The following is a 24,207-nucleotide window of genomic DNA, read 5'->3' on the forward strand; positions in this document are numbered from 1 at the left end:
AATCCCAATGAAAAAGTAAAATTCCTATTCATTTTATGTTCAAAATTTAAATTCCATGAATTCATATCCCCACGAAATTGCCGTTTTGACCAAAACCACTAAATTTCATGCCCACGAAATTAAATGATTTCACAGTAATTTTCTGCAGTGTTTGGACAGTCTGTTGTCATGAGTTCGTTTCCTGGATGCCATTTTTGATATACACGCAACGATAAGACACAAGGTGGTCCGCACTCGAATGATTTATAAGCGTCAAGTGATTCTGTGTTATTAGTTGTACAAAGAGTGCCTAGTGAGACTGATAATGTATGATTTGTACCCAAATCTTTTCGTCAAATTTAAAGAAAATGTTCCATAATAACGTAGTGAATCATTTTTGCAAAAGTCGGCGTTATTATATTTTTAACCCTAATTACCCCATGTTACTTCAAATTCACAACACGCCCAGCTGTTTTGAACTGATAATAATGTCATACTTCTCATCAGTTGTTTTAATTGACTGAAACAACATGAAATATTGTATTCAGTGTCAGTGTTCTATCTAAAAAAGTTAATTTTGCTGTCATTCATTTTCTACAAACAGTTTTTACTAGAACAAAATATATTGTCTGAAGGTTTTGGGGCAATTTAGGATAAATGACCAGCAAAATTTTGGCCATTTTAATAATTTAGACCAACTGTCCTGAGAGAAATGAATTACTGTTTGAACATGTTTATCATGAAAAGGGTGACAAGTTTCAACGGTATACTTATAAGGAAAAGTGACAACATCCCCTGGTGGCCGTATTTTTTATCGAATCAGAGGACTTTGAAAATCTTAGTACAGGGTTACCCAAGGAATATTTTGTGTTCATTTATTTCAAAATCAGACAAATAATTTCTGAGAGGATTTTTGACCTTTTCCATTTGGATGCCATGGCAACCAAAATTCTGCATGGAACGGAATTCTTTGAACAACTTTAGTAGAAGACCTTCAAAGGAAAATTCAGGCTAAGTTTCATTAACTTCCACTAAATGGTTTCAGATGATAGGGCAATAATATTATTGAAGAAAAGTGCAAATGGAGGACGGACAGAAATGGAAAGTGTGTGATCACATTAGCTCACCCAAAGCATTTTATTTTCATTAGGTGAGCTACAAACAAAAGAATTTTGGTTGTACATGTATATTCTGCATTATTACATATTTGACTGTTCTCCAAAATTATAATGTCCATATCCTTATCAAGTTCAAGTCATCAGTATTCTTTCCAAATTCTTTTGTTTGAACAGAAATAGATCAATTAAACTGATAATTTGTTTAAATAAATGTACCGTACTTTGTGAACCGACTAAAGCATAATTATTGAAAATTATTTAAACTTAAAGAAGCCTGTATATTGATCATAAGTAATTGTAGAACTGCAAAGTATCACATGACCCGCCGCATTAACTGGATCTATTTAGTGTTATAATCATAAGACAAATATGATGCATAGAAAAACTGAAACAGAAAATACAGCATGCAGGTGAAAACCTTTTGATCTTAATATTTTACAACATAATGACTTGTAATCAATTTTTCATAAATTTATACTATTGTTTCAAGATAACTATATAATTTTATTTTTATTTTTCAATAGATAGTGAAATGTCAACAAAATATCTGTTTGTAAAACTGATTATCTTAGACCTACTTCTTTCATCTTCATTAAATATTCTATTGAAACTGCAATTCTTGAAGAAACAATAAAAATTCAAACATGAAAAATAAGTTTCAATTCTATATGCCTTTTAGTATATAAGATTCTTTCACTGGTTGTAGGTGCAGATGGGAATTTCCAGTCTCGAGAGTAACTGTTTAGGCGGTAACGAGGCTCCTGCCGATTACCGCATAAACAGTTACCCGAGAGCCGGATATTCCCATCTGCACCTACAGCCAGTGACAGAATCTTTTTCTTGCATACCATATTCAACAAATAAAAGTAAAAAATAAATTCAAACAAATGATTTTCTTATAGCACTTTTTTCTCATAGTAGCGTATTAACAAAGTGCTGGGAACTTTACATCCGTAAACAGGAAGTACGTCATGACATTACAAAGACAAAAAAAACGTAATAGTTCCGGTTTTATCATCTGCAGTGAAATGTTATGTTATTTCCGTAAAATGACGTTTTTGAATCACGAAATATGTTATACCGTAGATACCCATGTATAATGCACACCCGTGTATAATGCGCACCCCCGATTTTGGCCCAAAATCCTGGGAAAAAAACATTTTTGGTCAATTTTGTGGTGGGTGGAAAATGAAAGTAGAGTTTAAATCGACATCGGTAATAAATTTTATCGGCATCGGTCTCGCGTACTATCAATTTTTGTTTTCTCGAAAATAAAACCAGTAAAATATTGTTTTATTTGTTGTTTTACCTTTTTAATTAACTATTTTGAATAAATAAACAGCAGCTGATTCAATATTTCGGAATGGTACCTTTCAAAATGACATGAGCTTCTCAATTCAAACCAATAACAAAAGGTGTGGTAGTCACGATCAAATAGCCAGTAATTACAGGCAATTAACGTGTTTGATCTCGGTTAAAGATAATTCTCGACCTTTATTTAGCATCATAATTTTTGTGATTTATTAACATTTCTTTCATAAAACTACTTTTATTTCATATGAAATTAATTTTGTTTGAAAGAAAAATAAACCATTCAATCTTTTACGGAACGTAACGGCAATCTTAGATTTTAGCGGTGACAGTAAGCGCAGGGAGTAGTTTCCCTTTACCAAAATAGCGAACATCGGTAACAAACTTGTTTTGAAGTTGGAAAATTGTCTATACTTGTGTATTATGTGCACCCACGATTTGGGGGTGGTCCCGGGGGTCAAAAAACTACGCATTATACATGGATATCTACGGTAAGGAACAAAGAGGAACTATAAAGGTATTTGATTTTTATCCTGTTTGATGTAAAACATTATTATTACATCACACATCTTCTGTACATATGTAGTTCTTTATATGTCACTTACAGCTAGAGAGTCATCTTACACCCCGGGGTGTAAGATGGAGTTTTCCAGCACCGGTGAAATCACCAGAAATCCCAGTCTGGTATGCAAGAAATAGCTGTAGTACTTGCATGCAAAACTTCAACCTGGATTTTCTAAGTCCAGAAGGGGGAATAATTTGGCCAAAATGCAAGTCAGAGCTATGGGATTTAATGCAATCAACAAGTTTTATAACACTGAAGACACATGTGAAGTTTCAATTCAATATCTGTATTAGTTTTGGCGATAATAATTTGCATGTCAAACTTTAATCAGGATTTTCTAAGTCCAAAAGGGGGCATAATTTGCTCAAAATACATGTCAGAGTTATGGGACTTGACCCAGTGAGATTGGTGATTAACCTAGAAAAAGAAAAAAATAACTTTCAAAGCTAGTCTTCGAACAGTGAAGCTAAAAAGTTTTTTGGTTTTTTTTTCTATAAATACATTCTCTTGTGATTCCAAAAGTTCTTTTGCTATAAAATACAGTCATTCTCTAGTTTGTCCAAAAGGTTTTTTTGCTACAAAATATATTCGCTAGTCTGCCCAAGGGATTTTTAGGAGATGGGATGTGCAGGGGTGTTTTTCAAGTTGTAGAATTGATCTAAGGGGGTTCTTTTAATTGTCTCCAGTATCCATAAAGACTAATATTCAAAGTCCCTTAATGAAAGGGCTAATGACAGTGTGCAGCTCTTCTACCTGATACTAGATTACACGAAATTGTGTAAGTTGCAAAAGGGGCATTATTTTGCTAAATTGTAAGCCGGAGTTATCAAACTTGCCATTTGTGTTATGTTACTTGTCATGTGAGTTAACCTCATGTGTGAAGTTAGAGAGCATTTGGCCAGGTAGTTTTTGAGAAACCTGCTTATATACAAAATTTTAAGCAAAATTTCTGAATTTCTAAGATAACAAGAACTGTCTGATCACTTCATGCTCGACTACTTGAACCCTCCAATGTCCCAACTAATACCAACTGACATACAAGAGCTTTAGCAAAATTTTCTGAGAAGAAAATGGGGCATAATTTTGCTAAAATGTAAGCCAGAGTTATAAACCTTGCCATGTTAGTACATCTCATAGAGCAAAAGACGCATGGAGAATATGAAATCATTTGGTCAAGTACTTCCTGGGCCACATGCTTACATGCAAAACTGTGTTAAAAAGGGGCAACATTTTCACAAGATAAAAGCTAGAGTTATGTAACTTGCCGCATCATGTGGCCCACATGATATATTATATGATGCAACAGGCATATTTGAAGTTTGAAAGCATTTGGCCTCTTAGTTTCTGAGAAACCTGCTTACAGGCAAAACTTAACCTAAAATGGTAAGTTAAAAAAGGGGCATATCTTTGACGAAATATAAGCTAGAGTTATGAAACTTGTTCATGGAGGTCATCTCATGATGTCAAAGAGATGTATGATGTTTGTAAGCCTTTACCTGGTAGCTTTTAAGAAACCTACTTACATGCAAAACTTTAACGTTTGACATTGAGGCAGACGCTCACACTGATGAAAGGTGATTACAAAAGCTCTACTATTTGAAATCAAAGGACTGAAAGTACTGGAGGATCGATTGTCTTTGAGTGACACAGATTGTACATATTTATTTATTTATTTATTTGGGTTTTATGGCGCACCAACACAGTACAAGTTATATGGCGCCAAACAGGACTACAAGTTTTGGTTTCACATCTCATTTACATCGAAATAAAAACATGAGGTATGGAATCAAAATTTGCATACCTGCTGGAATCACAGAGTTACAGCAAAACCAAGTGTTAAGATTTTGACAATTAGCATTAATAATTTATCAATTAATATTAGCTACCTGACATTGACGGAACCAGCTACCTAGCCACTGCCTTCTCTGCATGTAAAAATATGACTCTTTAATACATAATCCTCATCAATTAATTCTCAAATCATATGATTTATTAGCCTCTGATAAGTTATCCGTAAGCTATACTCTGTGTACATATGAATTAAAATACTGCAATTAAGTTAAGAAAGAGCCCTTTGCAATATTTTGCATGACCGATAAAACCATAATCCACCATCAGTATTGGCCAGTAATTGCATTCATGAATACTTTTGACCATTTAACTGAATCTGACGCTTTTAAGCATTTAGAAACAAAGTTATTGTTTGATTTACTAGTACGTAATATATTTTTCAAAAAATAAAACAACATTTCTATACAAATTTCCAAAATGTCAAGGTCTGTAAAGCCAGCGGAACATATAGTCCCAGAAATAATTTCTGTTCAGTTTTTAAAACGTTTCAGTACTTTATAGAAGTTATCTAAACCAGTCCATATCTAACCATCTTTGGACCAATATCTCTTTTATATAGGATGGATATCGTAAAATGATCTTATAGTTTTGCTCACTGGTTTTCAGTCGAACCGGTTTTCATGTCTAGGTCCCATATCGATCAGGTATCAAACTGTCTATCTACATCTTTTACGCAGTTCACTGTTACTGTCAACAAAAATCATCAACATTGAAATAGGCGAAACAGTTTACATCTATTAAATCTAATTAAGTTGCATTTCTTACAACATCTGGCCAATACCTGACTTTGTTGTTTTTGATGTGTAACATGTATAAATGGTTAAGTACTGACTGAGGGAATTTTAAACATATCTTACACACATAACACTATGCCTAATCCTTATCCTTAAGAAAACATAGTGTGGGTCATATTTTTGTATCGGGCAGATAAAGCGCCGCCAATATTCTGACTGCTATCAATCTGATATAGGCATGCAAACTGAGTGACACATCTATGAATTAGGCGCAGAGAATACTCAATAGCAAAAGTGTAACATGATGTTCAAAGTGAAATACTGTGTAATGTAAGTTCCTAGTGCCGTCATTTCATTACTGTATCAACATTTTGATGGAATACATGTACGTTTGTATTTAAACACTACTGACAGAATGAATGATTAAGAAAAACCAAAACAAAATATCTATAAAATCGAACAAATATTTCTCATTCACAAATATTTACAACTCAAAATGTTCCTGTGTCTCGCTATGCTATGCTACTCTCCTCGTAAATGAATTAGCCAGAATCCAAAATAGTCGTAAATATATTTGCCAATAAATCTATTTATATCTTCTGCGTTTGTCCAGTGACCTAGTTTTCACGCATTAATATGTTACTGCAGTCAGAACGAAAAAAACAGAAATGCATACTATACTGACTGAAAAATACACTTAAATTGACCTTCGACAGCTGAAAATACCATCATGGCAAAATAATTATATTTTGATGGTTATATAAATGTATGGCACAGACCTATTTGTTTGTAACTATGGCACTACATGAGCTAAAAAGGGCATGATTTTGCCAAAATAAAAACTTAAGTTATGTAAGTTTCCCAGTAAGGTCATCTCATGATGCCAAAGACGTGTGAGGTTTTAAGGCATTTGGCAAGTGGTGAGATACTTTGCTTTCAGATTGCTTGGATAAATGTAACCCCTTAAGAAAAGTTTCTCCACCAATTCAACAAGAGGGCCATGATGGCCCTATATCGCTCACCTGAGCACCACTGCCCTAAATGATAAGATCAAGTTTTGACATAGATCACATTGGCATTCACATTAAATATCATCAGGATAAATATTTACTTGCAACTGTCCCTTTTGACCTATGGGTCCATACTTGTCAGGGCCAATTTCCATATCAAGTTTGAGGATCCTAGGCTCAAATGCTGCATTTTTGTACTAGCATGACTATTTCTTACCCTGGAAGACTTGAATAACATTTAAAAACAATCATTTACATAAAATAAAGGGAGGTAATTTGTCATAAATTCAGTAAAAAGTTATCTATCCTGATTGTCTAAGTCCAACTAATGACAATAATGAAATTTTATGCCAGTCAACAATGTGCCATCGTATTTCTTTTCAGGTAAGCGGAGAATGCAGATTCTCCACGCCCGTCTCCGTACAAACTGTAGCTCACTTGCTGATGACCTCTTTTCAAAAAATATGATTCCATCGCCTCTGTGCACTTGCGGAGAGCAGGAAACAACAACACATTTCCTTTTTCACTGCAGAAAATATTATACAATCAGAGCACCACTAATTAACTCCGTTAGCGTACAATGTACTGCCTCTCTAAATACTTTGCTGTTTGGAAATACATCTTTATCGGACTACTCTAATGAAAATATATTCCATGCTGTCCACACATACACAGAGAAATCAAAACGTTCTGACTGAAGTTTTGCAACTCTCAGTTATCTCACAGACTTCAACCTCTAATATCGCTCCTCTAACAACCTCACTTACTTCTAGATGTTCTAATCTTTTCCTTAGACTGTTTCGTGTCAATACTTACGCTTCATTTTTTTTATAACAATCATAGTAATCAACTGACATATTCAACTTTGGTCAAGATTTATAATTATAATCAATTTTAACCGCCATAACCTTGTACCGATACTTATTATGTAGTGGAGAGAATTACTATAAGCTCTAGCAGCTTTCAATTCAATCCACTTGTCTTGATATTTGTATTGTATGGATGTTATATGTATGTATGTTATATGTAATGTATATCTTGATAAATAAATATGTTTAAACCAACCTATGATTGGATCTGACAGATTCATCATGGAATCCAAGATTTATTGTTGTTGAAGATATCTAGCAAGTTTGTATCAAATCAAACCATAAATCAAGTCTCTATATGGCTGCAAAAGCCAAAATAGCAAATTCTGGACATTTAAGGGGCCATAACTCTGGAACCCATGATGGGATATGGCCAGTTGTCGAAAAGAACTGAAATATTATGCCAATACAAGTTGTGTGCAGGTTTGCTTAAAGCTGATTACAAAATGTTGTCTCAATTGTGTTCACAAGCAAAAATAGCAAATTTTGGGCCTTTAAGGGGCCATTTCTCTGAAACCCATGATGGGATCTGGCCAGTTTTCAAAAGGAACTGAGATATTATGCCAATACAAGTTGTGTGCAAGTTTTATTAAAGTTGATTGCAAAATGTGGTCTCTATTGTGTTCACAAGCCAAAAATTGCAAATTTTGGCCCTTTAAGGGGCCATAACTCTGGAACCCATAATGGGATCTGGCACGTTTTCAAAAGGAACTGAGATATTATGCCAATACAAGTTGTGTGCAAGTTTTATTGAAGTTGACTGCAAAATGTGGTCTCTATTGTGTTCACAAGCCAAAAATTGCAAATTTTGGCCCTTTAAGGGGCCATAACTCTGGAACCCATGATGGGATCTGGCCAGTTTTCAAAAGGAACCGAGATATTACACCCATACACGTTGAGTTCAAGTTTGATTAAAATCAAATACAAAATGTGGTCTCTGTCATGTTCACAAGGAAATTGTGGACGGATGGACGACAGACGAAAGGCGATCATAAAAATACACACATTCTTTTGGGCTACATCCCATTTAGACAATCAAGCTTGATATATTACCTCTTTGTTGTGTTTAAATGAATATATTACCTCTTTGTTGTGTTTAAATGAATTAAAACATGTTTTTGCAATACATTAATTCTTAAGACTGCTGATCTAATTTCAGATTACAATATGGAGGATGATGAGTTTAACTTCCACAGACTTGCAAAGAGTGAGAAAAAAGTTGCACAACCGGCCCTTCAGGACTTGTTTGAAACCCTTTGGAATGCAAAATACCCTGAATCTCTATGGGCAAAAAATGCAGAAAGTGTAGAACTGTTCGAAGAAAAAGACGATGAGCACTTTCAAAAAAGCTTGCAAGGATTGTCTAACAGGGAAAAAGGAAGGAAAACTGACAAGAGAAATCGACTCCAAAACACTTTCAAAGATGATAAATGGAAAAACTATGAATGGGACACAGGCAAATATGTCTATGCTTTGGTAGACTGTAAACTCTTCACATTAGATCAAACTGATGAGACGGGCATGCAAGTTAGTGAGCACATTGTGAAGATAAAAGACATTCGTAATGAAATTGCTCATTCCACAACAGACGCTTGTGACACTAACTATTTTGAAAAGACTTTAAAGTCACTGGAGGAACACATAAAAGCACTAGAAATAGTAAAACTGAATGCAACCCCTCACCGTGAGGAGTTACAGAGAATAAAGTCAGAGGAAAAACCTGTTTCAGCCAAGGAGCATTATCAGTTGAAAGTAGACTCAGAAATACTTAAAAACTCACAAAAAATATATGAAGAGCGGGAAAAACATTTTAAAGAAATCAATAAAGAGAGGGAAAAACATGCAGGGGAACTCAAAAAAGAGAGACAAAAACATTGTGGAGAAATTAAGGAAAAGAGCCAAAAACATAAAGAAGAAATTAAGGAAGAAAAAGAAAAACATGTGGAAGAAATGAAAGAAATGAGCAAAAAACACACAGAAGAAATTAATAAGACATTGGAAGATAAAAATAGATTACAGGAACAAGTAAATGAAATGTCTGCAGAACTTAACAGACTAAAGGCAGAAAATAGCAGACTACGTGCAAAAGATAATAACCCTAAAACAAAAAACCACTCCCCAAAAAAAGATTCATGGCTTGATGACATTAGACGTTTAATAGACAGGTTATTAATATTGTTGAAAACACATGGTCTTCCAACAAAATGAGCAATGTTATATAACTGGAACAGAAAGAAAACAACAGCTGTACATAAGCAGTGCTAGCCCTGGCCATTATAAATTAATAGCCACTTTTTTTTCAGGGAAAAAATTAATAGACAAACCTGGCACGCACGGAATAACGCGCGCTTTCGCATTTCAATAAAAAAAACATAAAACGGGGTATTTATAACTACTTAATCTTTTTTTTATTCATGAAACACTTAAACACACTTTATTTTTCAATTATTATTATTCATGTTTATCATAGGCTTTGAATAATCATACATTTATGCATATCTTCAGTTGTTTGTCAAGAATGATCATTACTTTTTGTGACGAAAGTTGGAAGAAATTTTGAGTCAAAAGCAACAGTTATTACCCGAGTAACATACACTAAATCATTATAAATAATTAAAATAGAGCTGACATAAAACTTTTTGACTCGTACAAGCGAGCTCTTTCTGCTTTGACTGTTGACTTCAATTTTTGTTGGCAGACGAAGTTGTAACAACGAATTTGTCCAAACTTCGTGATAATTGTTTACGTTTCCAGTTTCTATATGCCGAGTTACCATATGCAAAAATCCACAAGCCGCGACAGGGAACCAATCAGAATGCAGAAAAAGAGATTTAAAGCTTAATTTAGACGCAGTATGGTTTCCCAAAATTGCAGAAATCGAGAGGCCCTCGACGGGTGAAACATCCGTATCGTACGTCAAATTTGTTTATAAACTCCACAAACTTGAAGCGATGTTCAGCGTTTCTAAATTATTCTTTCTTTTTTCATTTCAAACCAGAAAATTTGTGCTTGTCCGTGGACAAATGGAATGCAAAAACGCACTTGTCCGCCGTCAAAAACTCTCAAGTCGGACATTGGAATTCCACACCTGAAGGAATTATGTTTTAAGGACAAGGAAAGCCTGAAAATAATATGAAAGCCATCCTCAAGCGTTTCATAATGCTGAAAGAATTATCAAAATTGGACCATTATTGAAATAGATATGGCAGTTTGAAATTTAAGAAAATTGTTGGTTATGGGAGCAGCCATTTTGTGTGTTTATGACGTCATTTACACACTGCTGAATTCTTTATTTAGCAAATAACTTTTTTAAATAGATTAATCTTATATGTTTCTTGTGTGTAATATGTAAAACATGGTAATTTCTTTCATTATAGCTAGAAAAAAATAGAGAAATTATTTTTACAGAAATAAGTAAACACAGTTTAAATATGTGTCACGAAATTTAATTAATCCGCCATATTGATTTTTGTTTCCATGGAAACAAAATGGCCGCCATTTATTATCAAATATTTAAATGCTCATAACTTTCTCATTTTTAAGTCGATTTTGAAAGTTCTTTCACTTCGTTAAATAATTAAAGACATTCTAGCAGATGGAATTAACATCAAAACAACATTGCCTTTCCCTTTAATTAATTTGTTTGTTTGGTAATTAATGGCGATTAAATGATCAAGGATAAAGTGATGATAAGTGCTGCTTTAAACTTCTATACGATCAATAGTGCACACCTGTGGATCAAATAGTGAAGTATACCACGTACGCGTGTTGGCGATAAACAAATCAATTAAGCATGTCAAGGTCACCGTTTAGAGGGAATAATTACACCTCTGGGCAAATACACTTCCTGCTACCGATTTCGCACGTTTTTGTCAATAAAACTACCTATGTTCCAGCAGTTTAAGGACAATTTTTTGCAATATTTTTTTTGTAACATTTTTATAAATTAATCGCCATTTTCTATCACCAAAATTTTTTAATCGCCATTTGGCGATAATGTCGATTGGCAGCACGAGCACTGCATAAGAAAGCACACTTGACTACTCAACAATTTGTTAGTCAAACAGAGGCCATAACTTTCTTTTCTTATAGTCAGGCAAAACGATCATAACTGTGTTAATTCATCACAATTTTTTATCGCAAATTAAAACTTTATTACGGCAATAGCAACAGCTTGCATGGAAAACTTTAACCAAATTTTCCAGTGTAAGTTTCAAACAACTGGACCTAGGTTTGAAAAGTTAACGATATGTTTATTATCGGAGTCACTTGATTTAGGGAAATTTATTAACACTGTACCATGTATTGTTTATACAATCCTCTGCAGAGCCTGGAAAACTACTCTGCTGACCTTTCATGTCATTCACAAGGTCACTTCTTAACATTAAGAAGACAATGTGTCTTACCTTCACCAAACAATCCTACACATTACATGTATCCAAATATTTTTAAGGAATGATAGTATAGTGGTTAAGGTGTCAGCTGCTCAACCCAGGGGTCTTGGGTTCAAGCCCCATTGCAGTCACGCCCATGACTTCTCATATGTCACCAGTACTGGCTTTTCCATGAAGCCGACTCAAGAGTGGTTCAAATAAGCTTTAAGCTTTCATCACTGTCGAGCTAAAATAAATAAGTATAAACTAAATATTTTTGTTTCAAGTTTTTCTTACCAGCTGATCAATATTTGTCCGTGACAGTATAAAAGCCTTCATGTTTGGGTTTCTGTGAATAAGAAGATAGAGTAACAATGTTGTTTGATCGTCTCTCAATGTGGTACACAATGTTTTATAAAGTTCTGTAAAATCCATTTTAAATGTCAGCTGTGCTACTGGCGTAGGCCCTGAAGACTGGTCTGAAATAAAGGCAAGACATGAAATTTGTTATCAGAAAATCTTTATTAATATTCATCTACACTACCGACTGTAAGTGTTCTGTATATTAATTCATGTATTTAGTTTTAATTATTGCAACTTTTTGTACTGTTTTGAAATTGGGACAGTTCTGAAATTCTTTAACCTTTAGCCTGCTAAATATCTAAAATGGACTGGTCCATCATTCATTTTGGGCAATACCATTTATCATTCGAAGTGGTGTTCACTGAAAATTTACTGACTGAATAGCAAACAGTGCAGACCATGGTCTGCACTAGTCACAAAGGCAGAATGACCTGCTGACAGCAGGCTAAAGGTTAAATACTTTGAAAAAATAGGCATTGTTCAGCATGAAATAACAGGATGGATGTTATAGTATTGTTTGTATGTTTTGCAAAACTGTATAGAAAGTGTCATATTGATTTGCATAATTATAGTTTGAACAAATATATCTCAATTTGCATATCATGTTCCGTTTTATGAAAAGTCAACTGGATTTGCATATTCTATTTACTTTAAATGATGCTAATTTGCATATTGTTAAGTCATTTCATTTCAAGGGCAAGAAATATTGTGATGTAAATAAAGAAAATAGATATTTCTGTATGGATTTTGATTTTAAGTATAAATTAATAAGGAATAATATTTATTTTTTGGAATTTAATTTTTTGCAAGGAAGCAATATGGAAATCCATAAAAAAATAGTTCCCTCATAAATATTGTAATTTCATAGTATGTTCTGTAAAATATCGTATTGGCATCATCCTTTGTACTTAGAATTTTGTTTAAATTCTGACTATTTTCTTTTGAAATATTTTGATTAGACTGTCATGTATTTAAAATATTGGTTTTGCTTTGCAAGTGTGTGCTTATTTGCATATTTCTTGTGCTGATCATATGTTGGCATGTGCTGAAAATGCCACATAGATTTGCATATATTTTTTCCCTGTTATATCATGTTTTGTATTGAACATATCATTCTGTTTTGGACGTTTTGTATTTATAGGTTATTAGGTTTGTATCTGGAAATATGCACAAGTTCTGCATCGGAAATACTGCACGACTTTAGGAGCGCAATATCCTTCCGCTGAAGAACGAGTGTATATTTCCCGATGCTAAGATAATAACCTTTTTATTACATACATATCTACACGTATAAGTGTAATGTAAATATTATGAATTTGTTAACTGGCCTGAATAAGACTGACAATACTGAATTAAACAAAAGAATTAATGCAACAACACACATTAAATTATTCACACATCCGATATGAAGTTCAGGCGTCAGTATCTGGAAAAATATTGACATTTCCGCTACCATTATAACTTAATGGGAAATGGAAACGAGAATGTAATAAGCAATAGTCCTAGACAGATTTTGATAATTAAGCTTTGTTCTGAAAATATAATGTTGATTTGCATACATTTTTACTGAGAGCATTGTGTTGATTTGCATAATGCTTGTAAAAGAAAATATCATGCTGACCATATCTAAGAAACAAATTGCAGTTTAAAAGTACATGCTTGGGTCTGAAATATATGGCTAACCTAATGGAAACATATTGTCAGATTTAAGATGCATGTAAATCATAGTTTTGAAATATATAGATTTTGCATAATTGCTGCAACTAGAAATGTGTCCATGGGACACAGATGCCCCCACTACATGACATTAAAATGACAATTTTTTCCCAGGTCAGGGACCAAAAACTCTAGGTCAAATACTTTTGGAGCTACGCACAACACAACATTAAAATGACCCATTTTTAACTAAGTCAGTGGATATAACTCCTACATGACTGAATGAATCCGGACGCGAAACCCCAGGTGCACAACTGCATATGCTGACCAACATTCCTGTAAACTTTGATGATTCTAGGTCAAATACTTTTGGAGCTTTGCGCGACACAACATTAAAATAACCAATTTCTTACTAAGTCAGGGGCCATAACTCTTACATTACTGGATGAATCCGGACGCGAAACCCCAGGTGCACAACTGCACATGCTGACCAACATTCCTGTAAACTTTGGTGACTCTAGGTCAAATACTTTTGGAGCTATGCGCGACACAACATTAAAATGACCAATTTTTTACTAAGTCAGGTGCCATAACTCCTACATGACTGGATGAATCCGGACCCGAAACCCCAGGTGCACAACTACACATGCTGACCAACATTCCTGTAAAGTTTTGTGACTCTATGTCATATACTTTTGGAGCTAGGCGCGACACAACATTAAAACGACCAATTTTTACAAAGTCAGGGGCCATAACTTCTACATGACTGAATGAATCCGGACGCGAAACCCCAGGTGCACAACTACACATGCTGACCAACATTCCTGTAAAGTTTTGTGACTCTAGGTCATATACTTTTGGAGCTAGGCGCGACACAACATTAAAATGACCAATTTTTACAAAGTCAGGGGCCATAACTTCTACATGACTGAATGAATCCGGACACGAAACCCCAGGTGCACAACTACACATGCTGACCAACATTCCTGTAAAGTTTTGTGACTCTACGTCAAATACTTTCAGAGCTACGCACGACACAACATTTTCGGAAGGACGGACGGACGGAAGGACGGACGGACAAGAGCAAATCTGTATGCCCCCCCCCCAAAGTGGGGGCATAACAAATGGTGCAAAAGATGTTATAAAGATTGTTCTGGTGAATAAATTATAGATGTAAGGGGTAATAGATAAAAGTTGATTGGAAATGGGTGAGTTATGCCATATATTTGGGGAAGAACTGGGGACAGGGGAACAAACAAAACAACTCACTTTCACTCTTTGGGTCTATGTAATCAGAAATTTAGTACAGTAACTTTTGAATATTACATTTTATAATGCTAACTTAGGTAACCATTGCCAAAATTACTTATAAAGATTCAAGTTAACCAGTATGAAATAACAACTTCTAAAATCACTATCATTTCTTTGCTTTGTCTGTTTTTATTGAGTTTCATGTCTCAATGACACAATTACAGGTCATATGGCAACTTTCCAGCTTTGATGGTGGAGGAAGACCCCAAGTGCCCCTATGGTCATTATTTCATCACAGACAGGCATTTGGGCAGAACCACCAACCTTACAATAAGCCAGCTGGATGGCTTCCTCACATGAAGAATTCAACGCCCCCAGTATTAAGGCTCCTACCTACATTGGTGAGGGGCAAGTGATTCGAAGTCAGCAACCTTTACCACTCAGCCGCAGATTCCCCTACTATCACATCCTCACACATTTCTATTATATCTGATATTGTACATAGTTTAAATTTGTCACCTCAGCACAAAATCTGGATAAATGCATTGAAATGAACAAGAATTCATGAAGATTTGGGGCTGCAAGACAATATTATTTCATTTTTATGTTAGTTTTTGTGAACATGATTTTCACATAAATTTTGAAATATTTTTATCAAATGCTTATTATTATGTACAGGAATTTAGTACAGGTATGCACATTTTGAAATCTTTGCCTCTCCTATGTCAAATATTGATCTTGTGTGAGTTTGTAAGAATTTTGTTTAATAAAGTCTAGAGATAATCATAACTAATGAACATTTTGAAATCTTTGCCTCTCCTATGTCAAATTATGTTTGATTAATTATGTCTAGTGGACATTATAACTAACCTTGTGAGTTTGTAAACTGGAACAAAGCCTGTCTGTAGGATTATTCAAAGCTCTGTCACTCGTACAGTGATTGGCTAACACCAGCAGAAATAGCAGGCTCTGATTGGCTAATAAAGTCTCGTGAAATTCTTCTTCTGGTTTTTTCTCATTTGATGATGATCCCATACCAAGGGTGACCACTGACCATAAACTGGCTGAAATATACAAGGAGTTTCATCTGATTTAATGTAAAATCAAAAGTAGTTGCAAAGGGTTAATTTCATCGTATTCCATTCCAAAATTATTCTTGCAAAAACTCAAACTTTAAAGCCGCATGCCTCCAGATCGTTCGACAACAACAAAAATTTTTTTTTAGATATCTTGAAATAAATGCTATATTTTTTAAGAAGGCTTTAAAACTTAATTACTGTCAAACTTTATGTTACGGAAACACATGAGAATTTGCTGTTTTTACTACTTTTTACGATGAAAATCGAAAAGCGTTTGTCACGCTTTTACTCCAGGTAAATTGTCTCGATTATAAATATCTATATTTGAAGTAATTATTCAATACTTCAGCTATAGCGCTATTGGTTACGATGATGGGAAAATGTCTTTACTGCCGCGGCGGTCCGGGGTTCGATTCCCGGCGCATTTTTTCTTCTTCTTGATTTGGAACTTTTAAAATACTTTAGAAACAAAAATTCATATTCTAATGTTCATAATATGACCAAACTTCAATTTGATAGAAATATTATTTTTTAGCCAAATCTGGAGGCATGCTGCTTTAATAACTTTTAAAGAGAAAAAACTTTGGCAAAAAATATAGTAATCCTCTTTATCAGACTGCTTTAAAATTTTGGTCATTTTCTGAAACAGTATGTCAATACTTATTTTCTTTGGCTCAATTAAGAAAGCTTAGGTTTATTTGAATCACTCTGGTCTGTAGTCTACAGCCAAAGAAAATAATACTTATGTCTTGTAAAAGAATCTGACATGATAATGTGACATTATGCAAACAGGTACATCTTCTATGATATGTAAAGTACCTGGCTTTATATCATATATACTGACTTAAGAAACAGTTCCTGTTAAAGGGTTCACTGGAGAAAATGCATTTTAACACTATACAGTCAAATTTTGTTCGCTTAAACTTGAAGGGATCAGCAAAATTTGTCCGAGTTACTGGTAGTTCCAGCCATTGAACAATATACAGTTGAACCTGCCTGAGCGATCACCTCTATTAAGCAGCCACTTGTCATAAACCGCCAGTCAGCTAACTTCTAAAATGGACTTTCTGTTCTAATTTCAACCTCTCTTAAGCAGCCACCTGCTTTAAACAGCCAGATAATGCTGCTCCCTTGGCTGGCTGCTTAACACAGGTTTGACTGTACATTATATAAGGACAGAACCTGATGATAAGTTTAAGCGAAGGGTGGTATTCGAATCATCCTAGTTCATGCAAACAAAAGTTTGACTGTATAGAGTTTATCATATTTTTTGTATCTGCACTTACAAGCCAATGATGCCGTCATGCTGGCCAATGCCCCAACACCATCTGCTGTATTTTTGTACAATTCTGCTGGACATTTCTCCTGGTTCAAATAATTCCTCAACAAAGCTTTCACCATTAAACATGCATGGATTGAACTGAATAGGAAAACCAGAAGAAAATTTAATTCTAATTCATGAATACTCTGAAATCTTTAATAGCATTAAATTCACACTTTATATTTGCATATTCATGTTCCCCTGTAATACTGTGAAATCATTAATATTCGTAGTGGGCTAATTAGTGTGGATTTCATGGTTGAGTTAATCCTTGAAATTAAATCCCAAATGACAAAGTAAAATTCCCATTCCCTTTTACTTCCAAAGTTGAAAACAACAAATTAATATCCCCATGAAATAGTTATGGACAGAACCACAAAATGTTGTGCTCACAAAATTATATGAGTTCAGAGTAGCTGTTTTGGTGCACACCACAAAATTTCATGCAGACAATGAAGATTGAGGGAAAAAACCCAGGTGCCCCTCTGGCATTATTTCAGGCACAGTGGGTGCCTTGATAGAACCAGTGATCTTCCACAAGCCAACTAAAGTAAGCCACCTTAACTATTCAGCCAAGATACTGCTATTGGGTTTTATCTTTTTTATTTTTTAACATCACACCAACAGTTTTAGTTCACATGGCGACTTTCCAGCTTTTGGTGGTACAGGAAGACCACAAGTGCCCTTCCAGGCATTATTTCAGGAATGGGTGTGCACATGGGTAGAACCACCAACCTTCTGTAAGTCATGTGGTTGGCTTCCTCAAATGAAAGAATTCTATAGACCAAGCGAGGTTTCCAACCCATTGCAGTCAGGTTATCTGTCTGGATATGTTAATATTGTGGGGTATAATCTTATTGTGTAAAGGCATGTCCCTTTAAAGTAAATGTTTAAACTAAATAAATTACACTACTTTAAAACCATTATCTCATACTATCTTTTGAACAGATATTGTTACCTACCATTTTCCCTCCATCATGTACTTATACAGAGTGAATTTACTGGCCGGCAGCGGTTGGTACATCTGTACTGACAGTAAGGTCAGAAGTGTGTTCAATGCTTCCAGGTGCAATGCATACGTGAATGTCCTGAAACAGTAAAACATATTCAAGTTTAAACTGATTCGTTTTCCATTGAGTGTAGAGAAAATTAATTTGTACGTGAATGTCCTGAAATAGGATTACATATTTACGTTTAAACTAATTCATTTTACATTGAATGTACAGAAAATTTAATATGTTAAATACTCTTTTTGACTGCTTTCTACACTTTTGATCTCTTTTTGCCCCCAAAGTAATGGGATTGTGGAAACTATGATCAAACATAGCTCTCACCAAGATTTTAATTTAACCCTTTCATTTTGTACAATTTGGTTTCTATGAGTCTATGTAAAATTGAAAATAAACATTTCCATTAATGAACCTTTTTAACGCGAGGACACACACGAAACCGCCGTCACAAACGCCTTCATGCATCCAATATCATATGGAATCTGAACATCAACACAGAAGAGGAAAAATATGACAATATGATGTTTGAGGTTTCACTGTCACTTAACGACGTTTAAAATTGAGTAGGTAATAAAAGATTTTTTTCAACTTACAATACTGGGACATCGACTAGAAGTTCTACCAAGGCATTCATCAGCTCTTCACCCACTGAACATGTCAGCTCTGTGTCTGCAAATCCTGAGTGTAAAATGAGCCATGCCATGAGAAAACAAACATAGTGGGTTTGCTACCAGAATTGATCCAGACCAGCCTGCGCATTCGCGCAGTCTGGTCAGGATCCATGCTGTTCGCTAATGGTTTCTCTAATAATAATAGTCTTTGAAAGCGAACAGCATGGATCCTGACCAGACTGCGTGGATGCGCAGGCTGGTCTGGATCCATACTGGTCGCAAAGCCACGATGTTGGTTTTCCCATTGTGCGGCTCAAATGTTTTAATTTCAAATTTTGTTTTGTTTGCCCTTACAGAGGCAAGCATCTGCAGCGAACATAATGTGTACTTGCTGCGTACATGTCGCGAACACAGTAGTACGCCAAAGAAGTACGTTTTACATACACCGCATGCTACGTACATGCTGCGTACTATTTCACAGAGTACACAGCATGTACGCAGGAGACAGTAGTACACAACATGTATGCGGCACAGTGATTGAAATTTTCAGAAGTACACTTCATATACACAGCAAGAAAACAGATTTTTCTAGCAACTCTGATTATAGATTAGACCCATCATGTGACCTCTTTGGAGCATGCCCAGTAATTAAACTTCCTGTCTATTTGAAAATTGGACCTAAAATGACAACAGTCTCTTATAGAGTAAAATATCCTAAAATAAAGGACTAACATACAGTATCAAAGTTTTGTAAGTTGAATTTGGTTTTTGTATTTTAACTGAAGTTAAAATATTCATGTAGTATAATTATTTACTTCATACTTAGCTGTGTTTGACTTTTGTATTTGAATTATAATTGTTCTTTTCAAACCTTAGCAACTTGATCAAGACAACTTACATACCAGTATATATAAAGGAAATATTATGTACTATAATTTAGGTTATGATTTTAAATGTAACAAACTTGCCACAGCAAAACTTATTCTATATTAATTAGTAATTCAACTTCTCTTTCAATTATAGTAATCAATAAACATTTTTTTCTTTTACATTTTGATTTGGCTTAAAAACTTAAGTTCGTTACTTTACTTAAAATACATTGCATTCCATTGCCTAAATGTCTTTGCACAAAGTTATACTGACTGAATGTGTAAAGAATATATCGATGCAAAAATACAAGAAAAGAATACATAATTTGCACCTTGTTTACAGCATGTACACCGGAGAGCCTATTTGCATGTGAAAAGTGTATGTGCCACGTACATGCTGTGTACTATTTCTCCGGTGTACTTCCCGCGTACTAAATTTCTCCGGTGTACTTCCTGCGTACTATATATTCGCAGCATGTACGCGGCAAGTAGTACGCAGCAGAGCTCATCTGCATGTCAAAAGTGTACTACAAACGTACTACTGGTGTATATGCGGTGTATATCCTGCGTACTATTTCAAGTCCAAGAATTTAGTACACATCATGTACGCGACAAGTACGCCACATATATGCAGCAAGAGTACACGGCAGGCCCTTTTCTTTGGTAAGGGTGGGTATAGCACCATTTTTAAACAGTATTTCAATAATGTAAAACAGGACAGTTTTAGTGATCCTAACTGGATTCCATACCAGTCCAGTACCTATCTGTTCTCTGCAATAACTGCCAACTTCTCCACATGAATCAGAGGTGGAGGACAAAATTTTGATTTCAGACACAATGTCTTCTACCAAATCTTTACTAAGATCATATGTCTTGCCAGGGGATCAAACTTACTCAAGTTATCAAATAATTTATTCTTATTCTCTGACTTTTAATGAAATTACAAATTCTACAAACAGTATTTGGAAGTAATCATTTCCAAATGAGCACACAGCCATTTTAAAATGGCAATAAAAACTGCAAATTTTAGATTTTCTCGTGCAACACTGTTTTTTAATTTTAAATAGGAAAAAAATGAAATATAATTATATACGTAAGTCTAAAACCTAGTTCATTTAAAGAATCAAAAATTCAAATCTGGTTGACAGTAAAAACATAGTTACTTACTTATTTAAATATATGAAGTATAAACATGTGGGCAAGCTTTCCAAACTAATACTTTTTTAATTTTCAAAGTAGTAAAAAATTTGGTATACCATCTTTTTTTGGCGGTACAGCATCAAACTGCTGTATAAGTAGATCCTCACTGAGATGCTCTACCAGATATTTACACACACTTCTAATGATGAACAGCGCATTGTATGTCTGCCATGTGAAAATATTACTGGAAAAAATGAAAGAAAATCATACTTAATCATGTCTGCAAAGAAATTTGATCTAAAATCAATTCAACATGACTGCTTCAGCATATTTACCAATGGTACCATCACATATGAAGGTATACAAGTGCTGTATTTCTGACAATAAACTTTAAAAGATTTTTCAGTCATCTAAACGATGATGTCTACTTGACGCAGTGAGCCAAGTACATGTGTACCTAAACTTATAGTGCTGCCTCCATGGAATATCAAGCTCAGGCTGCAGACATAATTATGAATTATGATATGATACCCCACCCAGTCACATTAAACTGACACCAGGCTGACCAGTCTTAGAATTTTTTCTCTTAATGCTGACCCAAGCAAGGAATCTTCTATTTTTCATGCCTTTGGTATGATGTGACCAGGGTGCTAACCCACAACCTCCTGCTATTGAAGCCGGTGCTCTACTACTACGGTACAAAGGTTCACCGTTGTATGGTAAATGAAATGCTATTAATGAGGGTCTACAAAATGCATTTGAAATAAAAGACAGTTTTCCCACTGGCATTTAAAGTTGGGGGTGAAAACAGTTTTGCTTGCACTTTTGCACCCCCTCACTAAGAGATATATAACAGTTGTCTCCAAAACTGGGGGTGAAACGTACCATTCTGGGGATGAAAAACCCCCATTTGGGGGTGTCTGGGAACTCGGTGAAAGTACTATGACCCAGCTTACTTTTGAATTAAAATGCATTTTAACAATCAATGTTACAATCAGACTTACTCCTTGGTTTCTGTAGAAGCTTCAAGTTCTGTACATCTAATGAGGAATGTCCTGATCAGAGAACCAAAGTTTCCTGTCTTACAGTTGTTGATGGCCAGATTTTTACACGTCAAAGCAGTTGATTCTTCTAACAATTTGCAATCAGAGCTAAAAGCAACTAGAGCTATCACTGAAGGTGATGAATGTATCCCCCGCATGCACTGACACAGTACATTGCAATTTGACGCACACAAGACTGCATAATTATGTAGACTGTAAGTATAAAAACTTAGTCTGTATATAGTATAGTAACAAAAAACAAAGTCCCATAACTCTGCAGAATATTTATCTAAAACTAAAAAGAACATAACATGCACCATGCACAAGTAGGGTTGGTACTGATCACTTGTGTGAAGTTTCATTAAATTGTGTGCAAGGGTTCAGGAGATTAGGTGCGCACAAGATTGCATATGCAGACTGTATGTATATAGTATATTAACAAAAAACAAAGTCCCATTACTGTGCAGATTTTTTTTTCTGAAAGAACCTAACATGCACAATGCACAACTAGGGTTACTATACTGATTACTTGTGTTAAGTTTCATTAAATTGTGTGCATGGGTTCAGGAGATTATGCGCGCACAAGATTGCATATGCAGACTGTATGTATATAGTATAGTTACAAAAATCAAAGTCCCATAACACTGCAAATTTTTTTTCTGAAAGAACCTAACGTGCACCATGCACAACTACTGTTGTTACTGATCACTTGTGTTAAGTTTCATTAAATTGTGACAAGGGGATGAGGAGAGTTGGTGCGCACAAGATTGTGTCTATGTATATAGTATAGTAACAAAAAACAAAGTCCCATAACTCTGCAAATTTTTTTCTGAAAGAACCTAACATGCACCATGCACAACTACTGTTTTTACTGAACACTTGTGTGAAGTTTCATTAAACTGTGTCAAGGGGATGAGGAGAGTTAGTGTGCACAAGATTGTGTCTATGCAGCATGCCCAGTCACGCAGAATCCTGCGTTTTTCACGCAGAAAACACAATGTGCACGCAAATTTTTCGATGGCCGTGCGTGCAGGAACGCATATTTGTTGTGGCCGGCAAATAAACGAATTTGGCTCAAAAATTGGTGGTCGCTAACCTAAAACCCGGGAAACGCTTGCTTTTGAACAGAAAACCAATAAGCTTCCAGCGATCTATATTACTCCAAATACATGGCACAAGACCACAGTTATTTGCCCTTGGTTGACCAATAACAATACGGAAGTGGTTACGCGGAAAATAGTTCCTCTGTTTGATGGTGAATATTGGTGAATTTTTGAGTGAAAGACCTGCAATAAATGGCATGATTTAATAGAGGAGATATGAAATAGTAGGTACATGTACAATTTGACAGAATAAAAATGTCAGAATATGCATAACATGACTTTTTGATAGGGCCTGTTTTGCCTGTTTGCGGCCATCTAGAGAGTATTCTTCATACGCATGTGATTTGGTTCAAAATGGTGGAAAAAAGAGCCGGTCAACCCAATGTTTACTGTGGCTGGAATTTTTTCTCTTGGATAGTTCTTTTGAGTTCAGGTATTTTTATAGGGGTTGGAATGCATGCAAAATTGCTATAGTGTCCAGTGCCTATATAGAACATATAGTAAAAATAACTGTGGTCTTAGGCCTACGTCACTAACAAAAAGGTTAGCTCTAAATGTAGTACTGATGTTAAATGGCAGACGAGCATGAAAAACTTCATTCTGGGTGGAAATATTAAATTGACCTCAGTGCCATATGAAAGGCCGGGTTTTCACTACAAAATAGGCATCATACAGCATTAGTTCCTGCAGGCGTACTGTTGATAATGTGCAGAACAGAATGGTCATCGAGTACTACTGTAAGCAAATGCCTAAGCCAGAGAAAAAGCTGCTGAAGCATTTAGGCCTTAGACATTCGTAATAGTTAAATACTGTTCTTTATGCCTTAGCAGCATATAGTAAACAGGCTAGGCCTATATAAATACAGTATGACTGAGTTTACTGAATAAATACTGTAGACATTATCTAATATCTGTTGCTTTTAGTTTTCATACCAGTACATCTTGTGAAGAT

General features: G+C 35.0%; 1 protein-coding gene and 1 pseudogene across 1 annotated transcript; one reads left to right on the plus strand and one right to left on the minus strand.

Moving 5' to 3' along the window:
* LOC123541695 (dymeclin-like) overlaps positions 1-22,333 on the minus strand; it is a 37,543-nt pseudogene extending 15,210 nt beyond the window's left edge.
* On the plus strand, positions 1,382-16,081 carry LOC123541697 (DNA ligase 1-like). Its single transcript, XM_045327227.2, has 2 exons — positions 1,382-1,507; positions 8,597-16,081. The coding sequence occupies exon 2, from the start codon at positions 8,605-8,607 to the stop codon at positions 9,643-9,645; it is 1,041 nt and encodes a 346-aa protein (XP_045183162.2). The 5' UTR covers positions 1,382-1,507; positions 8,597-8,604; the 3' UTR covers positions 9,646-16,081.
* Positions 22,334-24,207: the final 1,874 nt, after the last annotated feature.

This window comes from Mercenaria mercenaria, chromosome 19 (genome assembly GCF_021730395.1).
Source record: "Mercenaria mercenaria strain notata chromosome 19, MADL_Memer_1, whole genome shotgun sequence".
Classification (NCBI taxonomy): Eukaryota; Metazoa; Mollusca; class Bivalvia; order Venerida; family Veneridae; genus Mercenaria; species Mercenaria mercenaria.